The sequence below is a fragment of the Sceloporus occidentalis genome, unplaced genomic scaffold (assembly GCF_023333645.1).
Source record: "Sceloporus occidentalis isolate IW3139 unplaced genomic scaffold, rSceOcc1.0.p SCAF_8, whole genome shotgun sequence".
NCBI lineage: Eukaryota > Metazoa > Chordata > Lepidosauria > Squamata > Phrynosomatidae > Sceloporus > Sceloporus occidentalis.
The window spans coordinates 22,373,428-22,391,906 of record NW_028316988.1 but is presented as its reverse complement, the minus strand read 5'-3'; the positions used below and the strand labels follow the sequence as shown (position 1 = coordinate 22,391,906).

General features: G+C 45.1%; 1 protein-coding gene across 1 annotated transcript in view; it reads right to left on the bottom strand.

Moving 5' to 3' along the window:
- Positions 1-925: 925 nt before the first annotated feature.
- The window catches only part of CFAP77 (cilia and flagella associated protein 77), a 78,090-nt gene continuing 60,536 nt past the window's right edge, over positions 926-18,479 (bottom strand). Inside the window, exons 5-6 of the mRNA XM_089537031.1 lie at positions 18,145-18,246; positions 926-1,195 (exon numbers count right to left, since the gene is read on the bottom strand). Of these exons, the coding sequence (XP_089393157.1) occupies positions 1,070-1,195; positions 18,145-18,246 (228 nt within the window). The 3' untranslated portion in view covers positions 926-1,069. The remainder of the gene's footprint in view (positions 1,196-18,144; positions 18,247-18,479) is intronic.

Below are 18,479 nucleotides of genomic sequence, written 5' to 3'. Positions count from 1 at the left end.
GATGGATGGCAGGGTAGCAGAGGGTGCAAGATGGCACGAAAGAGGAGAAGGGGAGGAATGACGGAGCAGGACTCAGGGGGCTAAGGGGGGTGACATCGGAGTGGTTTTCCACACCAGACCAATTCGAAGTGCAATCGAAGTGAGTTTCAATGCGAATTCTGTGAATTTTTTCTGAATTCATCAAAATGAGGGGTCACTTTGGAATTACTGTGGAAGCCCCACGGAAGGAGCGCCCATAGAAAGGAATCTCGTCTGATAACATTCACATTCTGACGTGAATGCGCATTGTTGGAAGTGCAGTCGCGTCGGAACTAATCTGCAAAAGCTCTAAAAATCTCCGTGTGATAAACCTCTCAGTGTCATGAGAAACATCTGTGAGAAAACTTGCATCCCCTTGAAAATTCCTGCCACTAGGAAAGGGAATGTGACTGACTCCTCCTCCCCAAAACCAACAGCCAGTTCAATGAGTCTGCACTAGCTGGGACTATCAATAAGATTCAGCCTGGTTTTTCAGCTGAAATTTGACCACTGTGTCTTATGATTCCTGCACTATAACTCTGTAGATGCTGTTTAGAATTGTATTAACCCTTTTAGCTGCTGCATCACACTGCAGTGCAGAAGCATGTTAACCTCATGGTCTACCAAGATCCCTGGATCCTTTTCATTTGCACAGTTGTCAAGCTAGTGTCACCCAGTATGTACTTCTACAACCCATAAATGGCTCTTAGACTGAAAGTTCCCCAGTTCTTAATGTCCTGTTGTAGTCCAGCCTTCTTTTGCTGTAATCCCGAGGGACAGAGACTGCCTTGCTGGCTGCTGATCTAAACTACTCTGGGAGCCTTTGGGCCAATCTGCAGGGTAAAATACATTTCAGATTAATTAATTAGGAAATATTTGATGTCAAGACAAAGTGTTTAGTCAATCATGAGTTTAATCAGCCATACTCTGACAAACTGGAGCCTCTCCCAACTTAAAACAGAAATGTGCAATTAAGCATTATAGCAGAAGGATGCTGGTATTAAGAACAAGCTGATTTTTCTTCTTTCCTTTCCCACTCCCAAGATCCTTCTTAAGAGGCGGAGGTGTAAAGGCCCTGGGCCAAGGGTCCGATCCTCACAGGGATTTCTGACTTGAAGGCATCCATTGCTCTCTTATAGGAATCCTGGTCTGCAAAGGTAGAGAGATGTGGACCAATCTGGAAAGAAAAAGACACAAACACTTAGGTCAGTATTGATAGCAGTATTGATTGATTGGCCTTTATCATGACCTGCGAAGACCCTGTACAAATGAAACCAGCTTCAGCAGCTCAGAACAAGGCAGAATTTCAAACAATGAAAATAATTTAGACTGAAAATGTATTAAAACAATTTACCCAGATAAAACAGGGTTAAAAGGTTAAAACAGGGTCCAACCATAGACATGTATTTCTGGAAAGAAATCACTTATGTCACAAATGGGTTGCTATGAGCAGAGAGGATGGATTTACATTGTAATGGTATGCCAGGTGTGATGTTTTGATTCCAGACTTCCTGTGATGGCTGAACTTGGCTCTGCCAACAACCCATGATTAGTGAGCCACGCGCAAATCACAAAAGAAACCAGGTTTGCTGTTGTCTCTGGTCTCTTTAAGCTGTGGTTTGCACCCAGAACCATGGCTTGTTTCTGTCCTCATTCTACAGTCTAACCCAGGCAAAGGAACTGCATTTTGCTTAGGGCCAGAAAGGCAAGCAAAACTAGGGTGCCACCAAGGAAAAGGCCATGGTTCCCATAAACCACTTGCTGTCTTTCAGATGGAGAAGGTCATTTGATCAGGTTCTCAGGGAACGGACAATCACCCATGATCACTATGGTCCAAAACACACTGCAGAAATAATCCAGTTTGAGACTGTTTTAACTGCCCTGGTTCAGTGCTAGGGAATCCTGGGAATTGTAGTTGATTGTGGGACCAGAGCTCTCCAACAGAGAAGACTAACTATCTCACAAAACTACAGTTCCTAGAATTCCCTAGCATCGAGCCAGGGCAGTTAAAGTGGTCTCAAAGTGGATTATTTTTGCAGTGTGTTTTGGACCTATATTACGAGACGTTTTAGTGCAGACACATTCTTATAGAGGCTGACTTTTACAGGGTCATTTTCATTTAGTGACTTAATCTGTGAGGGATCCAACTCCTTACATAAAACAGTTTATGTACTGTTTGGACTTAAGTTGGTATTACAAAACATTCACTTATGTTGCATTACATTACTCAGCAATATAACAGGTAAGAGCTCTATGCTTGTAGCCTAATTCACTATTTCCTTTTCCAACATTTTGAGAGCATGGTTTCCAGTCTAAGGAGACAGCAGCCATAAGGTGCCACTGTTGGAAGCAGTTGTGAGCTGGCTTGCTCTTTATCAGTTTCAGATCAGTTTATATACTACTACATACACTGGGCCTTTGGTATCCACTGGGGTTTGGCCCCAGGAACCCCAGGGATACCTAAATCTGTGGATGCTCAAGTCTCATTAAATACAGTGGCATAGTCAAATTGTGTCTCTTATATAAAACGGCAAAATCAAGATTTGCTTTCTTTGGAATTCATATATTTTAAAATATTTTCAAGCTGTGGATGGTTGAACCTGTGGATAAAGAATCCGTGGATAGAGAGGGCTGACTGTATCTGGCCCCTCCTTCTTTCTTCATCTACTATCTTCTCACTGAACTCATTATTATTTACTTTAGTTCCCCCGTAAGGTTCGTGGAATTGCAGACCTGGCATCCTGCCTGTATATCTGATGATCTCAGGTGTCCACCAGTCAAGATACAGACTCTCTGCTGAGTCCTCGAGGTCTGACCATCTGCCATCATGCATGATTCAGGGGATTGCAAGGCTGAATTGCACCTGGCCAGCTTCTCACTGGGTACTCTCTTATCATGCGTTGATAGTTAATTCAGCTAAAGTGTGTGTGTGTGTGTATGCCTCCAAGTTGCTTGTCAACATATCACCATCCCAAGAATTTCCTATGGTTTTCAAAGGTAAGGAATCCTCAGAGGTGGTTTTGCCAGTTCTTTCCTCTGAAATAAAGCCTACCGCACCTACAGAAATCCCTGGCTGTTTCCAGTCTAAGGACTAACCAGGGCTGACCCTTCTTAGCTTCCAAGATCAAACAGGATCTAGTGCCTAATTTGGCCCACTGTGGCTAAATTAGTAGAACGCAATTCTTCTCCATACATATAGCTATCGTGAGCCTATACTGACACAATGTTTTGTTGAGTATGCATAGTTTCATAGTTGGGTACCATTTTATAGCCTTGAATTTACCAAACATTAAAGGAAATAGTGCCCTTCCTGTAGCATAGTCCAACACATTTTGGAGGTCCTAGGCTGAGGAAAGCTACAGCCATGGCACAACTCTGGTGGGAAAGAAGAGTAGCTTTACAGTGCCACCTTCTGGAATTGGATGTCCATAACTGGGAACAGAACCATGGAAGCATATAGTACAAGAGAATTGATCCAAAAGAATATCATGGGCAATGGTACTGAGAACTGTGGAGAGGGGCCTCAGTTCTGCAGTGAAGGGTCAGCTTTAACTGCAGAGGTTCCCTGGTTCAAATACCAGTATCATAGCTGGTTGGAAGGATCAGGCAGATCTAGTGAAGGGAAAAGCTGTCAGCTAGAGACCCTGGGGGCATGTTGCCAATTGGGCAACCCAGGATCAGGTCAGGAGTTTCCATTGCCACAATAGACTACATTTCATAGAATCATAAAATCATAGAGTTGGAAGAGGCCATCCAGTCCAACCCCCTGCCATGCAGGAAATCTAAATCAAAGCATCCCCGACAGATGGCCATCCAGCCTCTGCTTAAAGACCTTAATCCCTGACCATTGACCATGCTGGCTGGGAGTCAGCATCCAACCATGTCTAGAGACACGAGGTTGAGAAGCACTGGAACAGGTGGAGAAATATTTTGCCCCAGCAAGAGTTTGGAAGAGCTACATTTTTTGATCACGATCCCCAGAATCCTCCAGGCAGCATGGCCTCTGGTCACACACTCTGGTGGAGTATTCTGGTAGCTATAGCATGAAAAAAGGAAATGTCCCAGTCTCTGGATCTGGCCAGGAGCAGCTTTCTAAGGAGAGGGGTATGAGAACAGATAGGAGGGTCTCCCTCCTTCCTGCTTCCAGTGCTTCCTCTCGATCGCTCCCTCAGTGCACTGCTGCTGCTCTCCATATTCCGACCCACTGGAGTGAGGCATCTTCCAGCCTTTGGGAACGGCTGATTAAGCCCTTTGTCTCTCACCCACTTTGGAAACCTTATCCCTTACTTATAAAGAAGACTTAATGAATGACTCGGATACTGAAGGCTAATTTTCTGATTGGCAGATGAAAATCTCCAGCTGCAGAGATAATTGTGGACATCCAGGGATTAAGTCCTCAAATCTCATAAGAACAGATCAGTTGGCATTTTCCAAGTTAGATGTCTAAATCCATAATTAGGCTCCTGTCTAGGCAGGCCTGGGTTTTTTTTGGGGGGGGGGGGAAGGAGGAGGGAAGAGGAAGGGAGGTGTGGATGATGGTGGAAAGTGGGGATGGTCTCCCTTGGTTCTCACTGAACTCAGCAGATGGCTGCTTGTTATCTGTTAACGTCCTTTGCAGAACAAAACGTCCCCTAAGTGTCCACTAACTAGGTGTGCTGCAAAGGTCCTACTATAAATGTGCCATGAGGAATAATACACTCCTGAGTGGCCTCTGTGAGCCTGAAGCATCAGTCATGAAGGGGTCCCTCCATTGCCTCTCTGTGGCTCCTTCCTGGCAAGAACCATGGTGGATCAGGCTTGCAAGTCCACTTTCAAAGAGGGGGGAAGGTTGGCATCACCTGCTCCTTGCTGCCCAATGCTCTTTCCCCTCTGCAATGGAGTTCTTAAGAAGTAACTTGAAAAAAAGTTATTACTTACATTTATAGTTCCAAGGCCCATGAAAACATTGGTTATCATTATACTGTTTAGAAGTAACTATTTATTTCCTCATTTCCAAAACAGACTTAAAACAACAGCAGTGGCCCAGACGGCGACCAAGCTGTGAGTAGGATAAATCTTTGCCTGCAGAGATTCACATTTTGTTGTGTGTTACACAACCCTTGTGTGCGACTGCTCCATGACAGCAAATGTGCAACTGAACACAAAATGAACTGTTTATGCTCATCCATGTGTCATGCACTTCCATGCATCCATGGTGGGCATTTATGCATTGGGGAAAAACGTCCAATTCCTTCTGTAGGGGAACTAAATGCAGGTGTAAGACACCCACAGGATTTAACTACTCCAAGCTGGTGGCCTGTGGTACGAAATACCCTCTCCTCTTGCCCACTTTGCCATCTTCTCATCTGCAAGATCTCATAAAGTGCCACTTAACCCATACAATATCTCTCCTCTGTTGTTTAGTGAGACCACACTCCCAGAACAATAAAGGATCCTCTGGATGGGGCAAATGGGTTGAGAGGTACTTGTTGGTTTAGTTCTCAGGATTAAAAACAACAACAACCAAACAACATTTCTGTTATCCCAGATGGTTTTTAAGTGGGTTTCTTTTCAATTGTGAGGAAACACCTTTGTATTTCTTCTTTAAAAAAAGAGTTGTAAGTGCTCTAGTGCAATGGAATTTCACTTTTGCACTATAGTTATACAAGTATTTAAAAAGTCATAGAGAAGAAATTTTGTCCTTGGGATCATAGGACCAGCACAACAAAACATGTCTCCATTTTATTTTTTAAAACTTGAAAAGCCCTTGTATGGATCCAGGAAATCACTATGATCAGTCTATCCTCCCTAATAAGATATGAAGGTGACAACAACCAACAAAAGGCGCTCTTATCGTGAGGACCACAAGGGCCATTCAGTGCAACCCCCTTCTGCCATGCAGGAACTCTCAATCAAAGCATACCTGACAGATGGCCATCCAGTCTCTGATTAAAGACCTCCAAGGAAGGAGACTCCACTACACTTCCAAGGAAGGAGTTTGTTCCACTGTCGAACAGCCCTTACTGTCAGGAAGTTCCTCCTAATGTTGAAGTGGAATCTCTTTTCCTGTAGCATTGCTCCATGTCCTGATCTCTGGAGCAGCAGAAAACAAGCTTGCTCCCTCCTCAATGTGACACCCCTTCAAGTATTTAAACAGGGCTATCATATCACCTCTTAACCTTCTCTTCTCCAGACTAAACATCCCCAGCTCCCTAAGTCTCTCCTCACAAGGCTTTATGGTTTCCAGACCTTTCACCATTTTGGTCGCCCTCCTTTGGACACATGGCTCCAGTTTCTCCACATCCTTTTGAATTGTGGTGCCCAGAACTGGACACAATATTCCAGGTGGGGACTGACCAAAGCAGAACAGAGTGGCGCTATTACTACCCTTGATCTAGACACTAGACTTCTATTGATGCAACCTAAAATTGCATTGGCCTTTTTCTGTGCCTTTGCAGATAGAAATTAAAGAAATTCCAGTGGGATGAGGCAGCAGAATCTTTTTTGACTGGGCTTAAAACCAGGTCTGTGGCTCAATTCCAGGCTAAACCACAGCGCTCTGCGCCAGCTGTTTGATGAACCCTTTCCACAACCAAGCTGATATCACTATTTTTGAGCCAGTCTCAAAATAACAGCTACCAGTAAAGTGATGTGAACTCAAGTGATGTTTTACGAAATGGATAACTACCAATCACAATTTAGGAAATATATGCTATTGTATGCAAGTTTTTAATAAATTAAGTTCTGTAATATTGGAAACTGTCAGTGTGATATAGATGCTAAAATGTACTGGTGGTTTAATGCTTAATGTAATTCCATGTAAAGGGTTGTGAGACATAAACATAAAAAACAAGTATAAGTTAAAAGAAGAAAATGGATCCCAGACAAGTGTCCAGTTATTTCTAACCAGTTACTTCCAAACAATGCTGCAATCCTTATCTTAGATGATGTGTGTGTGTGCGTGTATGTATGTGTGTTTGTATGTTTCTGAATGTGAACAGATTATCTCAACAGCAAGGTAATATTGTGCTCTGTTATGTTTCTGTTGTACATACACAATTGAGTTCAGAAATCCAAGCTTTCAGTTGCAAAACCACTAAAGCTTTCTTCAGAGAACTATAGATGTTCATCGCAGATGTGTGTTGTTCGAGCCTAAGAGCCAGAGTTAGCAAATCCTAGATAAAGCATACCTAATTCCAGATTTTGAGCCGGCTACATTCTTATTCATCACAAAATGAAAATGCTCTCATTTCCCTGTGCACAACTCTTTCTTACTTTCACTCCACTCACTCTTCAGCTTTCACTCCAGCTCTCAAGAGACTGACCTTAGATCTCAGGGGACAGCCTCAATGTCCTTCCTGGCTGCTTCTTTACCACTAAGGAATGGGCAACAGTCTCAGCAATTGACACATTTCTATATGTCCCATCATTTAGCTATAGTACTCCATAACACATTGTGAGCAAGCAAATGATTTTTGACCAACAAACCCAACTCTCTTAACCATGCCAGGCAAGCTGAACAGCTCAGCTCCTGGCAATTTGGAGGGGTGCTTTCATTGAGCCGATATGATCCATGGCGTTTAGCATCTGCTGCCCGAGGTATCAGCCTTGTACTGGGTTCTGTATACTGAGAAATAAACATTCTCCAATTTTCCAATTCACCATGGGCTGAGCAAGGTGTGACGCAGGTGCTGCTCTCCTGATTTCATAGAATCATAGAATCGTAGAGTTGGAAGAGACCACAAGGGCCATCCAGTCCAACTCACTGACATGCAGGAACTCACAATCAAAGCATCCCCATTGATGGATGGCCATCCAGCCTCTGTTTAAAGACCTCCAGGGAAGGAGACTCCACTACTCTCTGAGGAAGGAGTGTGTTCCACTGTCAAACAGCCCTTACTGTCAGGAAGTTCCTCCTAATGTTGAGGTGGAACCACTTTTCCTGCAGCTTGCATCCATTGTTCCGGGTCATGTTCCGGCTCATCCCCAGCTCCCTCAGTCGTTCCTCATAAGGCATGGTTTCCAGACCCTTCACCATTTTAGTTGCCCTCCTTTGGACACGCTCCAGTTTCTCAATGTCCTTTTTGAATTACTTGGAAGACTTTGCAGGCAGTCACCAGATCCAGGAACAGAGCAGGAGTTATGCCCTGAAATACCTCTGGCACTAGCTGGACAGCAAGTCACTCCTCTTCCCACTTACTAGTGGGAGAACCTACTATGAGCAGCTTTTGTAAGTTGCTCTGGGAACCTCTTGGGGCTAAAAAATGAGGTATAAATATTCAAGTAAAACAACAACAACAACAACCCCAAAGAGTGGAAATTTGACATAAAGGTCATACCATACCCTGATGGTTACTAAAATAGCGTAAAATGTCATTGCATTTTCTTTTTTTGGTATGCAAGGCAGCAAATGAAAAGCCAGCCATCAGGTTGCTCAGAGGCTTAGTAAGGGCAGCCGGCCAGCCATCAGTGTGTTATCACAGCCTAACACCATAAACCAGCCATGGAATGTTGTCAGCAGGAAAGGAGCCAGAGCAATGAGAATCTGGCCACATAATGCCAGTCGGAAAGCACCATCTAGCAGTGGTTGTTGTTGATTTTGCACAGCAAGGTTAGCTTTGAAAGAGCACTCTGCACTTATCATTTCCTTGCATCTGATCTGCCACTCCATAGATGCCAGTCCAAAAGTCCAAAGGAACTTCTCATGTAATACTCCATGTCCAAGATCTGACACGAGTTACTTTTGAATTTTTAAGCTCAGATTTCTGAGGAACATAGAAGGCCTAATCTAAGCCATATAGCTTGCAAGTCTCTGGTAGGGAAGGACAAATCTATCAGGATCTCATTCAGGTACTTATTCTTGTTCCATTCTTGTTCCAATTCCTGCACATAAATCTGTTGGCATTCCCCGCCCCCCCCCCCCAAATATGCATATTTTGTGCACATTTTTTCTCCAAATGTATGCATATCAGTCACATTTTCCCTTTGTATTTGTATGCAGTTTCCTAAATGCACACAATTTTGGTGGGTTGTATTTGTTTCTATTGATCGGCGGAGCATTTTTAGACTGAATTTCTATCGAATAGCACTTCTTTGCGGCCATTTCCCCAAAGTATGCATTTCTCCAGACACGTTTTCCAATGGTGTAGATGTTTTTAAACACATGTTTTGTGTTGTGATCTCAGAATTGTATGGCTTTTTGATGGCAAATTGGTCTTCATCTTGCCTTTGAGTCTGGAAGATGAGAATCAGGTTCTCTCTCTCATGAAGCTGTGGATCCCCATGCATTTTTCACCCGTTCCTGATCTCAGCACCAGGGAGAGAGTTTGTCTCTGTATCTGTATCGATATATAAAATGAGAACTGATCTCATTATGGGGGGCGCTTGAAAAGTATGGATTGATCCCAGCATAGCCATTACAGCGATGACAAGGGCAAGTGGAGGTTAGAGGTCAGTCCAGGAGGAGGTTGAGGAAAGGAAAATAACAGGCCCTCCTCTCCCGCCCTCCTCTCCAAAACTGTGTATTGGCCAAAGCAGGGACATAGCTAAGATTTTAGGAAGGGGGGGGGGGGTCCAGACTAAGTGTCACTATTATAATGGGGCTTGGGCGCAGCGGCCCACACCATTTGTTGTATCTAATGGAAGGAGGGGGTCTGGACCCCATGGACCTCCCCCCCCGCCCGCAACGCCCCTGGCCAAAGTGATTGGCATTTCCTCTCTGGACTAAATGCTGCTAGGGAGGTGCTGTATCAAGGAGATGGCTTCCATCCCTAGTATCTCCAGGTATCACAGAGCTTGGAAAGATGCTTCTCTCCGAAGCCCTTGGGAGTTGTTGCCAGTCAGGCTAGGACAAGATTGCAACAGTATTCCAGGTGGGACCTGACCAAAGCAGAATAGAGTAGTACTATTACTTCCCTTGATCTAGACACTATGGCCCTATACAGACAGGCCAAAATAAAGCTGCTTCAGGCCACTTTGGAGGTATGCTATTTAAATGATGCATGTGTCCTAAGAGTCTGGAAGCTATGCCAAAGCCACAATCAAGTCCTAAGGACTGGAGTGCAGCTTTGGTGCAGCTTTCGGACACTTAGGACGCATGCATAATTTAAACAGCATACTTCCAAAGTGGCCTGAAGCAGTTTTATTTTGGCCTGTCTGAATGGGCAGGGACGTGGCCAAGGGGGGGGGGTTCTTGGGGTCCAGACCCCCTCCCTTCCGTTAGATAAAATGAATGGTGTGTGCTGCTGCGCCGCCACACCCAAGCCCCATTATAATGATGGCACTTAGTCTGGACCCTACCCTTCCCAAAATCCTGGCTACGTCCCTGGAATGGGGCCTATACCTCTATTGAAGCAGCCTAAACTTGCATTGGCCTTTTTAGCTGCCGCATCACACTGTTGACTCATGTTCAACTTGTGGTTTACTAGGACTCCTAGATCCCTTTTCACATGCAGCCCTGTTAAAGTCAGGTGTCCCACATCCTATGCATTCATAAATGCATAAATAAATAATAAATACATTTCATTTTTTTCTGCCCATGTGCTGTATTGAAGTTCATTTTGTTCGTTTTGGCCTTCCGGCGACAAATGTGGCACCAGATTTCCTGGAGGAAGGGCTCACATTTGGAGGCTCCCCAAAGCAAAGCGAGCCCCCCACTTTAAGAGGATGGGAAAAAGGGGGTCCCTAAAAGGTCCCAAAGGTGTCTTGGCTTGGCTTGGTCCTCCCCTTCCTCTGTGCAGCCCCTCCCTCCAGCCAGGGATGCAAATGATGCCTTCCAAAAGCCCTCTCCTCCGGCGGCGATGCTCAGCAGAGAGAAATAATGAGAACCACTAAATCTTTTATAAGGTCAACACTCGAGCAGCTGTCAAACAAGAAAAGAATTTAGCGGGGAAGGCGCCGGAAAACTTCCATCGCCTCATTAAGACCTCCAGGCCCGGGCTTTTTGGGTTGGAAGCAGGGAAGGAAGGGGGGCTGAGTGGGAAGGGAAGGAAGGCAGGGGATCGGGGCTTGGCTTCGGTGGGGGGCTCGCGGGAGTCCCGGGAGCAGCCTAGGCGCCTAATTGGAACCGCTGGGCATTAGTCCTCCTCCTGCTCCTCTTCCTCCTCCTCTTGCTTTGCTTTGGGCTTCGCTGACAGCGGATGGTGATGGGCCACTTGTCAGCCTAAAGGACCATTAAAAACCCCCATTTGGATTTAATTGGAGGCGGTGCGCAGGGCCCCAGGTGAGCTGCCTGGGCTTCTCCTTTGCTCCATCCAGGAGCCAAGAGCCAGCATCCCTTGCCTCCTTGGCACCAGATGCCCTCCCGGCCCAAAGGAGGACCAGGCGCCGCAAAAATGAATTTCAACCCTGAGAAATGTAAGGTACTGCACTTAGGGTGGGAAAAAATGAAATGCACAGATATAGGATGGGTGACTGAATGAGAGACTTATACATGTGAAAGAGATCTGGGAGTCCAAGTCGTCCGCAAACTGAACATGAGTCAACAGTGCGACGCAGCAGCTAACAAGGCCAATGCGATTCTAGGCTGCATCAATAGAAGTATAGTAGAGATCAAGGGAAGTAATAATGCCACTCTGTTCTGCTTCGGTCAGGCCCCACCTGGAATATTGTGTCCGGTTCCAGGCACCACAATTTAAGAAGGATGTTGAGAAAATGGAGCGTATATGAATGTCTAATTTTATATATAGGACAGTTTTTTTTAAAAAAATCAATGAAAATTGTATTAAAAGAGAGAGAGAGAAAGAAACTGGAGCCATGTGTCCAAAGGAGGGCGACTAAAATGGTGAAGGGTCTGGAAACCATGCCCTATGAGGAATGACTTAGAAAGCTAGGGATGTTTACCCTGGAGAAGAGAAGGTTAAGAAGTAATATGATAGCCCTGTTTAAATACTTGAAGAGGTGTCATATTGAGGAGGAAGCAAGCTTGTTTTCTGCTGCTCCAGAGAACAGGACCCGGAACAATGGATGCAAGCTACAGGAAAAGAGATTCCAGCTCAACATTAGAAGGAACTTCCTGACAGTAAGGGCTGTTTGACAGTGGAACACACTCCTTCCTTGGAGCGCAGTGGAGTCTCCTTCCTTGGAGGTCTTCAAACAGAGGCTGGATATCCATCTGTCAGGGATGCTTTGACTGAGAGTTCCTGCATGGCAGAATGGGGTTGGACTGGGTGGCCCTTCTTGGGGTCTCTTCCAACTCTACAATTCTATGATTCTACAATTCTAAATGTAGGACATGCCAGCAAAAGGGGGGACCTGACTAAACCAAAGCTGGGAGCACCTTTGTGCAGCCAGTGAAAAGTGTCACTCAGCTGGAAGCCAAGTTTTAACTTTTCAGATGCTATCATACAAATGGTTAGTTAGACAGCTCCCTGCCCTCAGGCTTACAATCTAAAAAGACACAACACAGGAGGAGAAGGGAACGGCAGTGGAAAGGGGATCAGGTCCAGCAGTTCTTCTCTCCCTCTGAGGCCTGGACCAAGGCAGATGGACTGGAGGGAGGGCTCTCCTTCTTAGTCCAGGCCAGACCCCATGGAACTGGGCCTGCATCTCCCCCTTCGAGGCCAAGATAGTATCAGATGGACTGGAGCAGTGACTCCCAACCTTTGGTCCTCTAGATTTTGAGACTTCAACTCCCAGAATGCCTGAACCATGACCACATTGACCGGGGCTTCTGGGAATTGAAGTCCAAAACATCTGGAGGCCCAAAGGTTGCAAACCATTGTATCACTGGAGGGAGGGATCTCCTTAGTCCAGGCCAGCCCCAATATAATACTGCAGCATTTTTCATCGTTTGAATTGCTTCATTGTTTTTTAAAACTTTACATTTTTAATGTTTTATCCTGTTTTAATGTAGACCGCTTTAAATCTGTGAGCCAGTCCCTGTCCTGGGAGTAAGGCGGGATATAAATAAACATAATAATAATATAATAAGTCTCTCCTCATAGGGCACGGTTTCCAGACCCTTCACCATTTTGATCACCCTCCTCTGACATGATTTAGTTTGTCAACATCCCTTTTGATTGTGATGCCCAGAACTGGACACAGGAATCCAGGTGAGGCCTGACCAAAGCAGAATAGAAGGGCACTATTACTTCCCTCAATCTAGACACTTTACTTCTGTTGATGCTGCCTATAATTGCATTGGCTCTTTTAACCATCCAGTTTCTGTTTTTGTTTTTGTTGTTAACTGCCCTTGCATCAATCCTGACCCATGTTGACCCTATGGACGAGACGTCTCCAAAGCTCCCTGTCCTCCACTGCCCAGTTCAGTTCCTCCAAATCTATGCCCATGAGCTCTTTAGTCCATGCATCTACCATGTGGTATTCATCTCTTTCTACATCCCTCTAGCTTTCCAAGCATTATTGTCTTTTCCTTCTCATGATGTGTCTAAAGTACATCAACCTCAACTTGACTGTCGTTGGTAATTTAACCAAGAACGTTAATCCGAAACTGTAGAGACAAATCCATTATGCCAGATGCATAAATGAACATGAACTGTTTGCATTCTTGGTTGAAGATGTTGAGCACATCACTGAATTCATGGTCTGTCAGAGGACCTCCCATGCTCCCAAGCTCCAGAAGTCAAAATATGACTGCAAAAAGGTCCACTTTTTTTGCCTGTCTCTGTTGGCCTGCGCGGTTTTGCTTTCTTTTTTAAAGAAAGCCTTTGATTTTCCTTTGATTTGTCTCTTTTTTAACCCCACAAACTCCAGACCAGAACTCAGAAAAGTTACCACATTGGCTTTTTTTCCAACGCTCTAGTCAAAGAAATGTAGTTTTCTCCAGCTCTTCTTCAAACACAGATTTAATATTTAGATATTTAAAGATGGTTGTCATGTCACTTCTTTCTCTTCTCTACTCCAGTTAGTCTTGGTTTGGAGAAAGAGGATGGAGGTGCCATTTCCCCCCTTGCCTCTGGCAAGGGGGAAAATCTACATGTGTACATGTGCAAATCTACATGTGTACATATCTACATGTGTACATGTGCAAATGTACACATGTAGATATCAGCTGACTACTATCAGAAAGAGAAGAAATGCCAGTTGCCTTCAAGTTCTGATGGGCATCTCATTCCCAAACAGGGAGAGATCCCACCAGGTGACCAGCTCCAACCATTAGTTGCCATTGATGAAGCATCAATTGCTTGTCATATACAGCAGACATTCAAATGGCAGGCCAGCAACCGCAGGGACATTTGAGCCTAATGACTCTGTCCTCTTTTAGTCATGGTCCTTGTTCCTCTCTCTCCCTCATTGATGGGTTTGCACCCTTCCTCCTTGCAAATGGGGTGTTAAATATGTAGTAAGAGAAACAGATTCCTGTTAGGTCTCCCACCTGACACAGTTCTGCTGCTGCACACAAAGAGGAGAAAAGGTTGGATCCCAAGAAGATGAAAGGAACACAAGCTATCTCAAATGCACATTATTTAAGAACAAATGGAGACCTTTATTGCCTGTCTGACATGACACGAGAGGAGCAATAATCTGAGTTTGGCTTGCCAGGTGAGTTCTAAAGCATCATTCCTCTCCTTCTAAGACAAATTGAGGGAATGTAATACACACACACACACACACACAGGCATTGCATGTATGTTCATTCCTAGCAGTTTGTTTTTCAGTAGGTTCAGGCTTGGCATTACAGCCCCAGTGGGTATCAAATTCTGTAGCCAAGAATCTTTCTGCAAAAGTTGATACAGTCGATGATTCCTTAATTACTCTCTCTGGATTTTGGATTGTTTCAGAAGAAACCTGCCAGAGCTCTCCCAGGTAACAAGAGGTGCATTTCAGGAGAACTGCTTGCTGGCTGACAGAGTCTTTGATTTTTGTGCTTGGTTGCAAATTAAGTCTTTTGCCAAGGTATCCAAACATTTGCTTGTCAACGGCTTTCGCGATGGTTTGTCGGTTTCTTTCACGTCAGGAGTGGCGTTCCCCTTGCTCTTTCCTCTAAACACTTTTGATTTGAGGCCCTCCATAGTCTCGCCCCCCTCCTGCTTTGCGTCTTAGTATCCCAATTGATAGATGTGCCCCAAGCTTTTCTGCTGCCAGAAGCGAGTGACAAGATTCCTCATATAGGACTCCAAATGCAGATGCCAACTGGAGCAGCCATGAAATCTTAGTTCAGTCCTGGTAATTCCACTGCATCCACCAACCTGAAGCCAGCAGGGGCACCTAAGATTACATGTCTCTTCGCCACTATTTTGCTTCTGCCCCCTGTGCAAGCCTTCTGAGGAAGTTACTTTGGCTGACAGCAGGGCTGCTCCTGCCTATTAATGTCCTTGGAGCTTTCACTCCTGTTCCAACCTTTCTCTTTCCATATAGAAGTCCCCTCTTATTTGCCCCATCCCTTTATCTTCTCTTCCACTATTGCTACATGTACTCTTCTATGGGCAGGGAACAGTCTATTTCTGCTCAGAGAAATAGTATTCTGTGTTCAGTTCTGGGTACCATAGACCAAGAAGGATTACATTCTTTGTTTATATCCTATGTAACACAGGACCCGAACGGACAGGCCAAAATAAAGCTGCTTTGGGCCACCTTGGAAATGTGCTGTTTAAATGATGCATGCGTCCTAAGAGGCCAGAAGCCACGCCAAAGCCACGTTCCAATCCTAAGGGCTGGAGTGCAGCTTTGCCGTAGCATCTGGCCTCTTAAGATGCATGTGTCATTTAAACAGCATACCTGGGATTGCCTTTGGAAACTGTTCAGAAACTTCAGCAGGTCCAAACTGCTGCAACCAGAATGCTGACTGGGTACGGATATAGGGAGCATGTAACTCCTTTGCTAAAATAGCTTCGCTGACTATCAGTTCATTTATGGGCACAATGCAAATTTATGACCTATAAAGCCCAATATGGCTGAGATCCAAATAACCTGAAAGACCATATTTCCACATATGAACCTGCCAGACATTAAACATCTACAGGGGAGGGCCTTCTTCCCCTCCTGCCACCATCACAGGCTTGTTTGGTGTGGACCAGAGAGACTGAGAGAGAGAAAGCATTGTAAAAATAATGCAGTTTGATGCCACATTAACTATCATGGCTCCATCCTATGGAATCCTGAGATTTGTAGTTTTACAAGGTCTTTAGCTTTCTCTGTCAAAGAGTGCTGGTGACTCACCAAACTATAAAACCCAAGAAGAGGAAGGCAAATGAAATTTTCTCCTAATTTGCCAGGGGTTTATGTCTGTTTGCTGGCAGACACACCACAGCAGAGCAGCTTGAGCTAATCCACTGCACCTCAGTGTAGGACTATGGGGTCCCTCCCTGCCGCCTCCTCTTAACTCAGCCAACTGGCAGAGACAAAATCCCAGAAGATCCCAGCAGGCACAAAGCGGAGCTGTTTCCCCAGCAAAGAGACATCCTCAAGTAAGAACCAAACTGCCAGATACATGAAACCCTGTGAATGAAACGGCTGGCTTAATAGCGGGTGCCATTATTCTGGGGCAGTGGGCCTGAACTCAACACCCAGAGGCAAAAATGCTCAGTTTGTCCAGCCTTTAGCAACTGAGTGACTGTGTAATGTCACAGAGCTTTGGCCTGGAGGGCAGACAAGGAAGGGACAGAAAGCAATTAGAAGGGAATCGCTTCCACTCCTGGCTTCTGGGAGCCTCTGCTGGGGGGGTTACTTTGGCCTATGCCCCCACAGTGCCATTGGCAAGTTTGCAGTGGAAGGGAAATGGAGAGGGCAGCAAAAGACTGTTTGGACTGGTCTAGTTACAGGGAACTACATGACTCCTACTGTTGCAAAAGATGCTGCATTGGCTTTGTTGATGTTATTTACTGTTAAGTTAACATCATTTTAAAGCAACCATATGAATGAGCAACCTCCAAGTCTCCCTGTTACCCAGAGCCCTGATCAGATCTCGTAAATTCAGAGCAGCTGTGGATTCCTTGAGGGAGTCAACCCACCTGCAATCTGGTCACCATCTCTTCCTACTGCCTTCCACTTTCCTAAGAACTACCGTCTTTTGCAATGACTCACATTGACACCTCATCCCTCATGTATGATAACATGTTGAATTACATTTTCATGGACTGGATGGAGGCATACCTGAAGCAGTAGCATCACTAGGGATGTGGGGGGTGCGGAATGCACCAGGTAACATCCCAGAAAGGGGGGTGACACCTGGCCGGTCCTTGGCCCTCCCCGCATCCCAGGGGCTCTTCCCTGGCCTTTCCCGAGGGTGCGTGGGGCATTTCCCACCCTCCCCGGGTCCTGGACTCTCCTCCCTGGACCTTCCCGGGGCGCTTGGCTGCTCCCTGGGGGCATGAAGGGAATTCCGGCTGTGTGCGCACACTCATGCGTATGCCGGAAGTCCAGCACCAAAGGTCACACACTCATAAGTCCTGTCCCTCTCCGTGACTGACTACACCAGGTGATACCAACCCTAGAAATGCCACTGACTTGAAGGAATGATGATAACATCTGGGCTAATATGTCCACCTTCCTGAAAGGTAGGGGCCACTCTTCAAAGAAAGTGGTTGTGCAGTTCTGTGTGTGTCTGCAACTTTACAATTGTGATGCATTTGCTTTTTGTTATTAATAAATTTGTTGTTGTTTGCCACAAGGCAGAACGAGAAACCCCCAAGAGACTATTAGAAACAGCCCTGCTCACATTTTGCAAACTCAGGTCAGCAGCTGTGGATTCCTTGATGGAGTCCATCCACTCATAATGCAGTCCTCCTCTTTTCCTTATGCTTCCTGCTTTCCCTCCTTCTCATCATATTTGAGTTGTATTACAGTAATTGTAATTGTGTTACTGTAATATATACTGCTTTATTTATACCTCTTCTGTCCCTGAAAGCTGGGGCTATTTCATCTTTCATCATGCTACAAGGAATGTTGCCTCACAGCTGGCAGTGTGAGAATCTGCAATGGACTCTCATAACTACCACAGTGCACTAAGGTCAGAAAGGCTCAAACAGAGGATGCTGCCTTGGGGCCCACTGAAGGGACCCTGAAGTTGGGCCCCTGAACAGAGCCATGTGCAAAAATTCACCACCATCTGATTTTAAAAATATTGTTAGATTTTGTTTTTCATGTGAAAAAATTAGAAGCCAATGACTTCAGTAGTTGCCAAACCATTCATGAGCATTCAGATTTTACGCATATTAAAACCAATTTTTTTAGGGCTGAAGCACATACCTTCTGGAAGTGGGGCATGTGCCAGAGAAGCTCTGGCTGCATGGGAGGCTGGTGCTTTCTCAGCAGCGTTGTCCTTGTCTCATATGTTTTCCCCCTTCGTTTCTAAAGCCAAACAAGAGAAGAGAGAAGAATGGAACCAAGAATGGAGTGAATGGCACTGCACCATTCATTCATTCATTCATTCATTCATTCATTCATTCATTCAGTTTATAGCTTGCCTTTCTCCTGACATGGATGACCTCTTACAGCATACATGAGAAAAGTACAGCTAAAAACTAAATGCTAAAAAATAAAAGTCAATTAGATGCTATCCTATTAAGATACCATTCATTTTA